The 15,518-nt window shown below is 40.3% G+C and overlaps 2 protein-coding genes across 6 annotated transcripts in view; both read right to left on the reverse strand.

Moving 5' to 3' along the window:
- PLOD2 (procollagen-lysine,2-oxoglutarate 5-dioxygenase 2) overlaps window positions 1-735 on the reverse strand; it is an 80,065-nt gene extending 79,330 nt beyond the window's left edge. Inside the window, exon 1 of the mRNA XM_068953848.1 lies at window positions 613-735. The gene's annotated coding sequence lies outside the window, so the exon portion shown is untranslated. The remainder of the gene's footprint in view (window positions 1-612) is intronic.
- On the reverse strand, window positions 613-13,408 carry LOC104153209 (phospholipid scramblase 1). Of its 5 annotated transcripts, none has more exons than XM_068953850.1 (9): window positions 12,955-13,093; window positions 10,086-10,134; window positions 8,587-8,618; window positions 6,364-6,527; window positions 5,541-5,583; window positions 4,230-4,450; window positions 3,215-3,376; window positions 2,024-2,185; window positions 613-751 (listed from the first exon to the last, which is right to left on the reverse strand). In XM_068953850.1, the coding sequence occupies exons 3-9, from the start codon at window positions 8,591-8,593 to the stop codon at window positions 710-712; spliced, it is 801 nt and encodes a 266-aa protein (XP_068809951.1). In that variant the 5' UTR covers window positions 8,594-8,618; window positions 10,086-10,134; window positions 12,955-13,093; the 3' UTR covers window positions 613-709. The 5 variants fall into 5 exon arrangements, with proteins under 5 accessions (XP_068809951.1, XP_009687276.1, XP_009687280.1 ...); XM_009688981.2 differs by having other exon boundaries at window positions 12,586-13,016; XM_009688985.2 differs by lacking the exons at window positions 8,587-8,618; window positions 12,955-13,093 and adding an exon at window positions 13,220-13,408.
- Between the last annotated feature and the right edge of the window lie 2,110 nt (window positions 13,409-15,518).

A 15,518-nucleotide genomic window follows, 5' to 3' on the forward strand; every position in this document is an offset into this window, starting at 1 on the left:
CATACTCATGCACCAAGCATTTACTAAAGGATTATTAAGGAGAAGCCACCGCAGGCATTTGTATTTCCTGTCTCCTCTGAACTTCCGCTGGTGAAAATCAAAATCTTGTCTCAAGTTTCAGGAAAAAAAACAAAACAAAACAAAACTATGCGACTAAGTCGCACTAAAGGAGTCGTATTTGACAGCAGATTTATCACTAGATGAAGACAATTTGACAGTGATTTCGGATAGCTCATTTAGATCACGTTTTTGAACATATATATTTGATAAGAAGTGGTAAATATCAGAATGTGTGCACTGAGGCAAAAATACCAAAAAGGGATCCACAGCAAAGATTAGCACCTTGTCGTTAGGCTCACTACTTATATCAATATTGAATAAAGTTATTTTAATTCCTAAAAAAGAGGAATACTTCCATAAAAGTATAAAAAACTACTACGTTAGAAAAAGGATGATATATATTTCTATAAATTACAATATTGATCTGTACAGACAGAGGGTTTTGATTTGGATATTGTAAATAATTTCTTAAGATTACAAAAATAGAAGTTAGACCATACAGCTTTTAGATTACAGAAATATAACTTCAGGAACAAGATCCACATTTCTCACATTCTCATTGGAGCTTTGTAATCCACTGGAAAGTCAGGCAACTTATTTTCTTCTTCTTTTTATTTAAAAATTCTAGATTTCATTGCCAAGCTCCTGTTCACTGTTGCTTATCCCCAGTATGCTCGAAAAACATGAAATCCTAAGAAGGAGATAAAAAGCAAACAAACTCAGTATTTCTTACTGGTTCATAGTTGAGAGTTCTCCTTGTTGTCCTGCAGGGTGCTCAAAGCACATTCCCCTCAAACACCTTAGATGATAGGAGGGAGGCAGGAGCACTTCTACCCACCTTCCATCACCTGGGTCTCACGTATGGACAACAGGACACCCACAGAGAGAGAAAGAGGCAGTGAAAGACCTAGATGGAAACTTTAAATTACAGCTAGCAGAAGCTATGCTTACTTTACTCAGGATTCCTGTCCTGACTTTGTCTGACCTGACTTAGTCCCTTCAATTTTACCTCAAAACAGAGTCTGTCATAACGGTCACTATCTTTAGTTTACATTTAGGAGCCCCACTTCCATTTTTGGAGTTCTGGCTTGTTCGTATTTGCTAGTGCTAGGCGTCACATGCATGACAGCACACAAACACACACTGCTAAGAAAAATCTGGTTTGTGCATGAGACTATGAAAGGCTGCTCCTGCCAAGCAGCACGGGTGAGAACTTCCCAAGCTCAGCTGCTGCAGTCGCCCCTTGCCCTTCTCATCTGCTGACACAGAAACAGCGCTTGCCCTTTTTGAAGCGATACGTGATGTCAAATGGCACGTATAAGTGCAAACACAAGCGTGTCACATGCTGTTTTCAGAGCAACGAGTGAGCAGCCCTGCAGTGTTTGACCTGGCAGAGTTAGAATGAAGCTCAAAGGACTGCATGCAGGTAGGCCAGGCTTTGCCTCCACAGAGGTCCTTTCCTTTGGATCTGACTCCTCCACGAGCATTTAATCCTGCTCAGCTCAGTGCTTCACATATTCCCCAGTAGGGAAGGGAGTCAGGAGGAACTTACTGCAACATTCATCTATTCCATTCACCAGCTCAGTAGGCTGCTCCGACTTTGGCTGGGTCTCTTGACTACGGCTGATCTGAACTTTTCTGGTTTCACCAGCCACAAAAACATCTTTACCTCTGTTAATGAGTCTTTAAGGAGTCTTTCTCCCCTCAATGAGGTTTCTCAATCTCAGCAAATATGAAGGTATCCTTAAATATAGTTAACGCCTGATGCAGTATAGATTAAGCTTATTATCTGAAATAATTCTTTTTTCCCCAGTCCCTCCAAGGCTAGCTTTACACACAGGAAATTAACAACAAGCACTCATACACTGCAAGGAGCCCAGGGTCACATCCTTTAACAGCACAACTTGAACACTGACATGAAGAGGTCAGTTTGTGTTCACGTATTAGCGAATTACAGACTTACGATAAGGAAGCAAGCACCAATTACGACAGCTTTCATTTTTACATCAAGGTCCATGGGGAATGTGATGCCAAAATTATCTGCATCTGTAAATGCTTCTTTCAAAAGTCCAGTCCACTGTTTAGAAATCCTCCCAACAGTACAACTTTCATTAGTGGACTTCACCTAGTTTAAAATAAAATGAATTTTTAAAAAGCCAAATCTCATTATGCATCCATTTGAAAGCTTCAAATTGTGTTATTTGAATTAAAGCAGTGATGAAATTCAACTATTTGCACTAAAGGGCAACCCTAGCTATCAGAAAGTCAGTCTTACATAGCATGGACATGATCCTAACTCTAAATCTGAGTGCACAATTCAATGCTTTAATGGTGCTGGAAGACAGTTCCTACACGTATGCACGCATACACACACTTGACGGGAAGCATTGTCTTCTAGCCAAGATAATGAATTACAGTTTCTTCTGCCATGCGTCAGGAACTGTTCAAGTGAAAATTAAACAAATTACATCCTGCTGTTCCAAAGCAGACGTTAGCCCTTTATCAACATTATGTTTCCTAAAGTTAAATCCAGTGCTCTGGGCCACAGTACAGACTAATGTCCTAAATAAAATGCTACTAAATTTGTTTTAGCAAGTGTTTGCAACATCACTTTAAATATTAAATGGTAGACTGGTGTGCCTACCAGTCAGTGTGTATGAAAACAACTGTTTTCATCACTGTTATTTCGAAGTGAAACAAGAGTTGTAACTCTCACTCATTCAAATCTATGTTTTATGTCTAAGTAACATTGGTTTACTTGGTTATTGAATGACTATTAAACAATTGACTCAGTGCTTGTGGAAAGTCATTTTAATAAGCATGTGGTAGAGCAGAGAAGAACATTTTTTGTTAGGGACTAACATATTAGACTCAGAAAATACTACATACGCCAATTAAGACATTTGTGTGCGACCATAGGGAATCAGACTCACTGATCAGTGGATTTAAGCTCACACTTCTGGAAGTTTGACTTGTTTATCTAGAGTAATTTAGATATCCAGAAAAGTGAATGATTATTCTAACATTAAAGGATTATAAACTACATAATACGTACTACAGTTCAGTTGACAGGCAATAAGTGGAGCAACTGGTTGCAAATACCAAACTACTATCTGAAAGAAGATAAATACAAACAATTTTTAGCATTGCATACCTCAAAATTAATATCCTTGCAACAGCTGCAGACAATACACGGGCCAGTAATTTTCAGTATATCCGTTCTTTTCTCATCTTGAATGGTAAACTTAGGCAGGCAGGGATGCCAGTTCTGGACAACATAACCCACTGGTGTTCCTGGAGGGGCCTGAACTTCCAGCTTCACAAGAAAAAGAAACCCCTCACATAAAACAGTTCATATTTTGATATGCTTGTTAGGCAAAAAACACACTCACATACAAACCATACACAATTTTTCTTTTCCACAACAATCTGGCATCCCAATGTATGAAGCTGTATGGGGTTTTCTGCAAACTTTTTTCCGAAAACTACATACAAATTGCAAACTTAATACGCAATTTTTGTCTACAAACAAAAACATACTCCTAACCATGTGGTACATACAGGCTATATATATCTACAGTGTAAAGATCAGAAAGTCTAGTGAAGAGGCAGCTTTGGGTATCCTGAAAGCAGGAACAGAAGGCATCCGACAAGACAACAGAACACACCTACTATAAATTCCTCAGTATGCGCTCTGAGTAGATTTGTTTTTCAGAACGATTTCAGAAGTTGCGCCACCCCACAGTTATTAATATTTTTAAAAGCTCTTCATCTTCCGTGCTGAATTTAGTCGCAGCTTTCACAGTAGTATAGTGGAAATTAGCAGTTATTTCACGAAAGCTGCTGCGTAACTTTACGGCACAAGGGCATTGCCATTGCACATCTCAGCACAAGCCACTAGTTCCCTGAAATGCTGCTGAACCAAATTTTTCATTTTCATAATCAGAAGTGGTAAGAGTGATTCTAAGTTTTGCAGCACACATTGACCTTCCCAGAACAGAGAGACCCCATGCAAAAATCTCACAGATCTCTCCTCCCACAACTTATAGATGAAATTTGACTTGTGTCATCTCACCTCCTGATTTGAGAAAATCCAGTTTGGATTTGGATGAACTGTACACATGGCCTGTACCCCATGGGAGGGAAGAAGGTGAAAGGGAGCAACTCACCTCCTGTAAGCAGCAAGGAAAACAGCACGAAGAACACCGGAGGGGTCTCTGCAAAGTTATCACCTCGCGGCCCAGATTGTCAATAATCCGGATGCTGAAAGGTCGTGACGGCCCACAACAAATCCTGGTACAGCAGTTGGTGTCCTCTGCTGCGAAGTAAACTCTTTGCCCCAACGTATTCTTGATTTCATATTTGTTGTTTGTTTCAAAGCCAGTAACAACTGAAAATTAGTAACAAAACTGTTGATTTCTAACGTCTATCTGTGCAAACAACAGACAAGAAAAAACGGTGTTAATTCTAAAGTTAACATGATGAAGCCAGACCTCTTCCTGAAAGTCTGCCAAAGATAGATATCAAAAAAGGGAAGTGGTGGGGCCGCCATCGGGCAAGGTGGCCTTACAGAGAAGCTCACAGAGAGTACATGCAAACATGAACCTGGCATTACGGGAAGAGCACGTAGATGTTTCCCCTCCCACCAGACGTTCAAACTGACTACCAGAGCAAGCAAAACAATTCTGACTAACACAGCGTGAAAGATCCCTGGGAAGAGCTGAAGATATGAGAATTAAAGAAAGTGATAAGTTTTATCGTGATGAAAAGGGCTCTAAAGGGCATAAATATGTTCAGAATTATAAGGCCACAAAATACATAGGAGTCAAGATACATAGCAACAAAAACAGAAAACAATAAAAGGATACAAGTTTTGATTAATTTCTCTCACATATACCGCAAGCATTACGGAAAGAAAATACAGCAGCGTTAGGTGTCAGTTGAGATGGACGTTTCATTTTATTTCTTCTATTTGAAAAACACTGACAAAACGACTGACATTCTTAAATTGAACAGAACGAGGGAGCAAAAGGAAAGCAGTTCAGGTTCAAACAGCAAGTTTTCCTGGAAAAAGGGTCAGAGCAATACGTCAATCTATGGGAATATGTGGAATAAGAGGATAGAAAAGAGTAACTTTAAATAGGGAAGACAGACATGTAGAAATCATATGAATTAATAACATCGGAGATTTATTACCTCTGCTATTACTAGCTACAAAGATTACTCAGTCACATTCCCATGTATCTTTTAAGATATGGAAAAAGTTTAAAATCTTCTTCTACTCTTCAGTTTTCTCCTTCCTTCCATTCCTCCACAAGTTTCTAAGGAGACTGAGACAGATAAGGGAGGCAGGAAAGAGAGAAGTGGATATCCATAACGGATTCCACCTTTAATAAGCAATGTCAAAGGAAGTCTAGATGTTACAGTCCTTGCGATTACCAGATTTAAACATTTCTCCCCTATAAACACTTTTCACTTACTCTCAAGAAGTTCAATCTGCTGATGAATTAATATCTGATCAATCTGGTTGAAATACAAAACAAAATTAAGAGTTAACAAGTTGCAATTAAGAGAAACCCAGTTTTAGAAAGCATTGTTTTTTTCATTGCAGACTGCAGTTTTATGGATCAGTACATTATGCAGAGGCTAAATCACCTACCAGTAAAGCTGTGAAGTGGCTGACATTGCCCCATCCTTACAAAGTCCTGCCCTCTGTCAGTTTAACAGAACAATATTTCAGGACGCTAGAGCTGAAGGCAGAAGCTATACCCAGCGTGGTCTTGTTAAAGCACGCAAGGCACGTTTGCTGCAGTGCTCCCTATATTTGTGAAGCTTGACTACCGTCTCTCCAAAAAGAAAAATTTATGAAGAGGTGCTCAGAAAGCATCCTGTAGAAAATAAATCACCTCTAACGTGCTGCAGTTGCCCAAATTTTATATATACACATATATATATATGTATATATTATACACAGCTTGTCAAATTGCACTACTTCTCACATACAGTAGCTTTACAACATGGTAAAGAGTTATAACAGCACAGTGCCTGGGGTCCGTTTTCCAGCATCTTACTTGGCAGAAGAATACTCCATTAAGTGGTGTGGTCCTAACAAGCACTTCCATGCTCAAACTGCATCAATAACTTTAATAAAAGGTCTCACTTTGCAGCCCCAAATTGGTAACGTTATTCAGCTACAATAACACCAGATGTGTTTTTCAGTCTTTTCCCCCAACATGGTTTACTTGAGTTACGTCAGGCGAACAGGTGCCCCCAGGGGCAGGAGGCAGCAAAGGCTGCAGGTACCTGGGTCAGGTATTCTAGTCCAGGAGGGCAGTAGAGAGGAGGAGGAGGAGGGGCAGGCATCCAGATTGACCCCTCATTCCCAGGAGGCTGATTCTGGACAGGCGGTCCACCTGGGGCTCCCTTGATATATCCCTGGAAACCATAGCTCCCTGCTCCTGGAGTGCCTATTTGTTAGGAGAGAAGAAATTATGAGACTCCTTTGTTAAAATTGCACTATAAGTCTTTATAAAATTCATCGTTTGCTTTTTGGAACTACGAAGATCCTTATATCTACAGTATATTTCAGTTACAAATACAACTTTCATAAAGGATGGTACACTGGACTGGGATGTTCTAATCCCTCCAGAGTAAAACAAATGAAATAAATATGCCGTTCTTGCACATAGCAGAAATTTCATGCACTCAAAGATGGGCAATTCAAAAGTTAAAAACAAATAATGAAGGTGTTAGAAACAAATAACAAAGGTTATTTCTAAGCAGAGAAGACAGAATACCTTCAAACATGGGAAAAGCGTTGGCATTGACAATTTGTCAGTTAACCAAATAAGGAATTTTAAGACAGTTTTCCTGTAACTATATCTTCTCCTTATTTAATAGGAAATGTCCTTTTAGCAAAGTTAATCTGCAACTTTCAAATCAAATGAGTGAGGTCTATGAAGCGTGCTTGCCCGTTTGTCTAACGCAGTCTCTTCCAACACTCAGGAAACCTGCAGTTCCTGTATGGAAGTGCATAGTAAAGGAGGAAACTGTTCCACATTTTATGAATGACAAGCAAGTCATCACCACATATTTTTATGTGCCAATTAGTACTCTATAGGAAATACAAGTTCTCGTGAAGCATTTCAGTGTCTAAATGCCCAGCAGCCCCACTAGATGGCACGCACAGGACTCGCAGCTGCGAAACCCCACTGCTGAACCAGGATATGTCTTCTACCTGACCAGGGCAAGGTGCCCTAGTAGCAGTGCTTTTCTTACACAGAAGCTTCACAATCTTAGAGCACAAGTTGCTGAAGTTGTAAATGAAAGTTACAAGACACAAACTATAAATTTGCCCTCATTTAATACTTTTACGGTAGGTAAATAAAACCTTTAAACTGATGCAGAGGAATTTTATACTTTATTCAGAAGCAAGAACGATATAGAAGTCACGAGGAATATTTTTGTGGAGCTGTACAAACACAAATAGTTCAAGAGATGCCGACCTGCAAACTTATCTTTAGCCTCAATCAGTTCAGCACCAATGTTTTGCATCCCATTGCAAAACATGGACCGTTGCACGTGAAATACTACACTGTGGCCAAGAGCGGGGCAGGACATCAGGTGATGTGAACAGCTATAACAAAGCTCACAGACAGAACCACTGCTCACCCCACAAAAAAATCCACACTTATAAAATGCAAATCACTTTCATGTCTGAGCAGACTTTGAGCAAAAAAGGACTGTTATTTGTGTGCGTTTGCCATTATTCAAAACCAAAAACGCTCCCTGACCTTCACAGTACATGTAGCACATGTTCTTTCAGTGCTGAAGGCTAGCTCTATTTACATAACATATTTCTTTGCCACAAGACGCATGAGATTTCATTTATGAATGGAACAGTAATACAGGCCAAACGTTTTGCAATTTATATATAACCTGTGCTTTGAGTCTTAATGTTAGATATTGCCTATTGTGATTTGGTTCTTTAAAAATTAAGTTGCTGCTAAAATATGAGAAACTATTTACAAATGCTTCTTTTCGAATGTGGAGCAGAAAGTGAGGTAGAAAGAAGAGAAAAAGAGATGGGAGAAAGTGTGAAGTACAACCACACGTAAGGTTCAGCAACAGAGCAGGAAAGAGAAACAGAATACATATGACCAGCTGTGCAGTGAGATGAAAACAATTGTTTTCTTCAGTTTTGGATATCCAGAGAAAAATAAAGCAAGAAACTATAGTGGCGTTTTAATACAAAAATCTGATCATCAGCAAAAAGCTGCCATACGTTAATTGTTTTGCAGCAGTAATGATTCCCTAACAAACTCACTCACAATTTTAAGCTTGGCTAATGTCAGGCAACTCTTGTCAAACATTCAGAGGTCTTTCATAAAATTAGAAGGTGAAAAACTAAAACTAAAGTTGGAAAAAAAAAAAAAACCCTAAGCTATCATTGCTTGAACACCTCTAAGTGACCCATGTTATCTTTGATATTAACAAAAGACAATATTTGGTCAATATTTTACTTACCTTGCATTTCCACAGATCCACTTATAACTACTCTGCAAAACAACATTTATATTTCATGCTTTTAGAATATATAATTTAACACAAAAGTAATTCAGAGTTCTCTATTTATTAGTTATAAAAGATAACTGCATGTCTAAATTGCATGGGACAGCTGGACTACAAATACAAGCTAAAGTAACTAAATATCTCAGCATCTGTCTAAGCTACGCCTCTACAGCAAAATCAGGCTGAATTACCTATACCTAAATTCACACTCCAAGTATGCAGACTCATCCTCAAGTCAAGGGAAAGCACCAGCAAATCTTGGAGCAGTTGTGACATCATGCTATCCCCTATTTAGTCCGTCTTTACGCTCGTCCACTTTTGAAGCAATACTAGTGTCACTTATGCACTTTGTGTCTCTATACAATAATAAAAACGTGGGCTTCCACAGAAGCATCCCATGAATAAAAATGCTCCCTGCTTGTCTTTTTTTTTCCTACTCCTCCAGGATTGCCAAAAGGAGTTTAAAAAGGTAGAAAGAATGTTTATTGATGCCAGCATCAACCTTGAGGCATACTACTCTTAATCTCTGGGATTATTAGAGAAACAAGACGACAGCAGCAACATTTCTTAAGGAAAGAGGTCCAAAATAGTTCAGAGATCCGCAAGTAGCAGAATTAAAGAGAACAATATGGAAGCTTCTCTTTACAGAATCCAAAGCTTTAAAATAAATAATAAATTGAATCATTAATTAAAAAGAAGGTAGTTAAATTTCTGAAAAACTTGCAAAACTGTCGAAAATTTGATAGGTACCCAGTTAAATAATACCTATTTGCTGCAAAAGTTTTAGAGCTTTCCAATTATTGAAATTGTGCATGTCCTAAGCCAGTATGTACAAAGTGTTAACGACAGCATAAACAAATTCTATATTTTGCCAGCTATGCTTCTCTCAACTAGTTCAGTTAAAAGATGATGTTCATTTAAAGCTGAGAATGAAATTGAAACTGAAAATAGTTCCTTCCTGCTTTTCGCTCCATGAATAAAAACTGATATCAAAGGAGGATGTTTAGTGGTTCTGGAAGGATAAGGCATCCAGTTCAGTTTCTATCTTCTTTGTTTAATAAATCAGTCTTACAGTGCTCTTTTTTCAATATACTTTTTACTTCTGCATTAGCATACTTTGTTTACAAAGACACTGTGCTGTTTTATGTATTTTAATTGGATTCCGGTCCCCAGAGAAACGCAGACTGAAAAAACAAAAGTAATGAGAAGTAATTTAAATTATACATCTAATTTAAAGAGGAAAAAAAATTGAATGAGGACATTCAAACTACATAACAAATTTTCTCACAGTTATCAATACAGTGCAACAAGTTTAATGCATGATTTGATTAAAATAAGTTGACAAAACTATTAGTTAGTCAGAACAGAACAAATTTAGGGTGATTAAAAAAAAATGTCATTTGAACTAGCAAAAGATCAGTTTGTCAGTCCACAGCATACGAAGTTCCGCTTACCAGAACGCCAGTGAAATATGAAGAATTACAGCTGCACCCTTCGATAAACCTGGGAAAGTAGAGACAGAAATAAATCATATGATTTATTTAAGAGAAAGGCCCAGAATCATCATCTTTCTCCCACAAAGACACACAGACTTCTCTGTGGAATCTGGTTTAGAAACTATTGTGATACACAGCCCAGAAGAGGAACAAAGCTTTTACAAAGTTCGGCTCCCATGTTATCAGAAAAGTCGCTGAAGAGTTAAGATTACTTTTAATAAAAATATTTGCTGCTTCTGCTTGCTGCTTTCACCTTGACTCCTTTTGCTGCCTCCAATTCAGTTGCCAAGAGTAACAAACAATACCAGCAACACTCTGCTCTTCTCGCAGATAATCAATAAAGCTTGTGAAACAATAAAATATTCTGAAGAACCAAAAGGAGGAGGAATGAAAGCTCATTTTTTTCCAGTCCTTGTATTATGCAATATCTTCCTCGGGCAGGCTATTACAGGAGGGGAAATTCCCATCTGCTGAAACTTACGGTCAAGAAAACATAGGCAGACAACAGGCAGACTGGTTGCTTTAGAAATGTGCTGGTTTCAGCTGCCTCAGCGACACAAAGCCATGCAAGACCAATAATTTGAAGTCTACAGTTTCATCTAGCAGACAGTTTAGTGAAAAGAGACTTTACAAACAGGTCGGTCTTCCTAGTTCTAGCAGCAATTTTTCAATAAACATGGGGAACACCTGCCCCCAGCTGAAGTGCGCGTGGGCAGGCAAGGAGGGTGGAGAGAGCAGAGCCTCGCTGACGCTGACCCACTAACGGGCTGCTTAAAGAGCTGCTGCAGGTGCTTCACTGCAGGGCTACGCATGAGAGCAGATACCAGGAAAATCCTAAATGCTCTGTTCAGTTTTGCCCTTTTCTGACCGAAATTCACACAATAATTCATAGCTCTGAGTCCACTATCTTGAAGAGAACATAGGCAAGAGAAATATATCCTCTTTTCCCTGGAGGAGGGGACATAGCAGGCAAAAGCAGAAGTGATTTTGCTAGCAAGAAGGAAGCATTGAGGGCTCTGGGGACAATTGATGCAAAGCAGCTGTCTGTTAACTACAATTATGAAATATGGCCTCTGAATCTTGTGAGGCCTCCCTGCTTCCTCCGCTACGCCTACAAAATGAGATTGAGAAGGGCAGCAACTTCCAGCGTAAGCTGCAAAGCTAACTGTCATGAAAAACACCAATTTAACCCTGCAGTGTGACTTCCGACTTCAATTACTGCAGTGCAGAAAGGAAACTAAAGAAACCACACATACGCAGCCCTCCAACTGTCAAGGACAGCGGTTCAGCTGCAGGTCAGCAAGCTGTCGTCAATCCAAGACCCACATGCTTCATATGCTGTGCTACTTACAGGAGAAAGAAACTAAAATCAAGAAGTCTCATTTCCTCATATCCCTCTACGCGTTAGGTATCCAGGGCTAGTATTGCCATTTCTTCCTCCTCATCCATAAGAGTTCCTAAACTCTTCTCTTTGCTCTCAGAATCTGCACTCATTTCCATAGACAGCCTAAAACCTTTCACTTAACACTAGCATAGCTGGCCAGTTCCTTATCTTCCTGGCCTGGCAGAATTGTTATTCAAAGGGGCAACACAGAAGTAACCATTAGATGGATGCAGATGCCCAGAGCACGGTGCTCTTCCCCATCCAGTGGGGGTTGAGCCTAGGCACCTAAAAACAGCCAAAAACTTTTGGAAAGGAAGCGGAGGAAATACCATCTCTAAAGGAAATCATAACAGAACAGTTCCAGTTTACAGAATAGTAAGGAAATAACGTTCCTAGACTGTCCCCCCTTCCCCCTGTTTTTTTTTTCCTTTCTTTTTAAGGAATGGCAGACTCTTTCTCAGTTGTTTTCTCATTTTCAGAGCTGCATGACACTGCTTCAGTTTCTAGATCTCTCTTATCCTGTTGCATGTCAGTAGATATGTGGTAATTAGCAGAGAAATTAGGTATGTCTTCATGAAGTTAACTACAGAGCTTCCACTCCGTTATCAAAAAAAGCACATTGGTTTCATTTATGACGAACAGTTACCGTTCTCATTCAAGTCACTAAAACAGTACCACGAGCATATGAACGTAAGCTGCACAAGTACAAACGTCACGCTCAGTCATTTAAATACCAACACAGGGCCATTCCCGAGAAGGTTCACGACTGGGAGAACACACTTACAGAGCCAAATAGCTGTAAGGCACTTCTTTTCGTCACACCCATCACATTAGCCATTGGATTTTATTTAACCTTGACTGCTTGTGAAACAACATCTTAGAAATCAAGTTAATCTAACAAAACAGATATTTGTTTGTTAAATTTAACAAACAGTTTCCAAGAAGGAACAAAACGAACTATAAGTTGATATAAAGTTATTTTGTTCTGGTGCAGCGAGGTACCCCCTCCCCTCACAAAGACATCTCCCCCAAAACCTGGGGGTCACAACACCCGAGAGCAGGGAAAAAACCCACCCGGCAGCAGATCACGCAGAGGCCGGGGCACGCAGGCTGCCAGCGGCGAGGGCCGATCTCGGAGGGGGCTGGCAGGCGCCCGGCGCAACAGCCGTACCGCAGTCCGACTCGCAGCGCAGCCTGGCACGGCGCTCGCTAGGCAAGCCTCCGCATAAGCTCCTCTTTGCGAACCACAGTGTTATTTTGACAGCTCTGGCAAGTAACCGTTGCTAAGGAGACGCGTTTTTAGCTTCACTCTCAGTCACCGACTAGCAAACATCAAACCCCTTTTGCAGCCTACCTAACCATTAAGCAGTGCTGGGAGGAAACGAGGAGAGACAACTCAGAGGACCGCCTAGAAGGCGACACACACGGTACACAGATCCTTACGTTCTCAGCCAAAATACCCGTCCCCGAGGAAGAGGAGCCGCTCTCCCGCCGCCCTCACCCCGAGCGAGCCGCCACGCCGCACCAACCCCGGCTCGAGCCGCCCAGCGCCGCGGCCCGGTCCGGCCCTAAGAGGCAGCCGCGGCGGGCGGGGGGGCCGGGCGGTGCCGGGCCGCCCCGAGCCGCCCCGAGGGGGCCGCCCCGCCGAGCCGCGGCAGCGGGCGGGGAGCGGCCCGTTCTCCCCCTGCCAGTATGAAATCATATTTACGAGCGACTTTCGACCGAGCACTGCCCGCAGATTTCCGCCTAGTCCTCCTCCGTCATCTCCCCCCGCTGCAAACAGCTCCGACATCCCTGGCGGCACTGGGAGCCCCACGAAGAGACGCCGTCGCCTCATTCAGCTGCCGTCTTCGACTGTCTCATGGCAGCGGGACATAGGGTCAAGCATTTAAGTGATGAGCAGTGTTTCTTGCAAGGTTTTCTTGCGGTTTAAGGTGGTAACGTCACTGCTAACTCCGTATAACTTCTAAAATTCAGATCACTACGGTATTTCGTGGAGGAGGTATGGGGAGTCAAACTTGCCCATGTAAATATTAACTTTTATATGTACTATCAAATGATTATTCACCATAAAGGATAATCCTAAGCAAATATCTCAGCCTTCCTATAATCTTTACACTATCACCTTCTCCTGTGTGAAAAGCAGCTTCCCGTACAATCTAAACATTCGCTAACAACACCTGGTTTCTTGAAAACACGTGACAATAGAAGAAAAAACCTTTGATTGGTACTTCCGCTGATGCCCTGTTTCTGAAAGATTTTCTGAAAACAGGTCAGCTGAGGAAATGATTGCCTTATTTTTTATTTTGATGTCTGATACTACATAATATTTCTTTTTAATATAAGGGTATTAACTGGAGAAATAAAGATGCAGTACAACGGATTCATATTCTTAAAGAAACACTGTCTTTAAGTCTGAAAAGGTCCAAACTTTCTAAAAGTTTCTATAACTTCTAAAGCTGCTTTATTTTGAAAACATCTGCCTCTAAAAGGCTACCTTGGGAGTGAGTCTTACAAAAAGGGACAATTTCATGTTGCTATGCAGACATACGTGATGTGAGAACTGGAATTAGGACTGGAGACACCTATTCATTTCTTCACTTTTTTGATAATAAATTTAACCTTACAACCTCAAATCCAAGAAGGACCCACAACATGTCTGCCTTCCAAACTGTGTACAAATACAGTCTGCAGGTGGTCCCAAATTTACTGCACTTTCCTGCTTCCACATAGGCTCTACAGAGCTACTCACCATCCTTAATCTATAATAGAGTGGACCGATATAGTGATGAAGGGAACAGGGAGCCCTGAGAAGAAAGTCAGCAAAGACTCTCAGTAGGCCTCTCACCTGTGCAACTAGGGTTTTTGTCCCAGGAGAGGATTGCTCTGCAACCGTCACACACTGCTATGTTTTGCACTCTACCACCTAAAAGCAAAGGCTCATCAAGGTTTCTGTTAAGTAAAATTTACCATACTTTTCAAGACGACAGGCATAAAGTTACATTTCACAGAAGTACCTCATTTGTTGGTAGATTTGTTGTTGGATCATGGGAAATGCTAAACCCTTCCCTTACAGCTCAGTTTTTTATGAAGAGAGTTACTTTACTAATAAAATATGTTTTGCATTCAAAATATTTTCAGGTTAAAGATTATCAGAGATGCAATCAACATCAACATTACATAGATTAGTGATGAATCTAAAACGGAAATGCCTGATTTTATAAGGGTCATCGTAGACTCATGCAATGCTTATTCCTGATAATCACAAAATGTTCCTGGGTTACAGAGAAAGTAATATAACACTCAAGAGGATTGCCTTGCAGAGAGATTTCTTTAAATGTCACTTTTTAGAATTTATCTTGTATAAAAGCAGGATTCTCTGAAATGAGAATCCTCATTTCAGAGACTAACAAGATATTTTCTTAAATTTTAAATTTAATAGTGAATTCTTCTGCTAGTTTCTTCAATGATTTTGATCAAAAAAAGCTATTAGGCACTTCTGAATTGCTGTTCAAACGCTTAAAAGTCATGCCTTTTATTCTTCAGAACTCTTGGATATTGTTACATGCATTCATTTACCTGTATCAGGTGCAGGTAAAAAACTAAGGAGATACATTATGCAAACCTTATTTTCAGGACAGCAGAATTATAAAATAGAGCAAAGAATAGTTCTGTTCTGTCAATAAGGGTCTAAATATGGCATCTACAGTAGCAAAACACACTTCTGATGTTTCCATCTGCGGGCTGTTGCTATCCCTTTCTTTCATTATCCATTCCCACTACACAAGGCTTAGGACTGCTTTCAGACAAGCTCTATTATCTATGAAGATCATCCTGTCTGATGGATTAGTAGAAACAAAAAAGCGTGATGTTTTCACAAGAAATAAAAAGCCTGCTCCTTCTGTATTAAGGACTAGCTAGCTAATTCTTAAAATACATTGATCAAAATGTCAAGGACTTCATAGAGTGTAGCATGACTCTGAAACATGAAGTATTTCATACCACAT

This window comes from Struthio camelus, chromosome 9, assembly GCF_040807025.1.
Source record: "Struthio camelus isolate bStrCam1 chromosome 9, bStrCam1.hap1, whole genome shotgun sequence".
Lineage (NCBI taxonomy): Eukaryota > Metazoa > Chordata > Aves > Struthioniformes > Struthionidae > Struthio > Struthio camelus.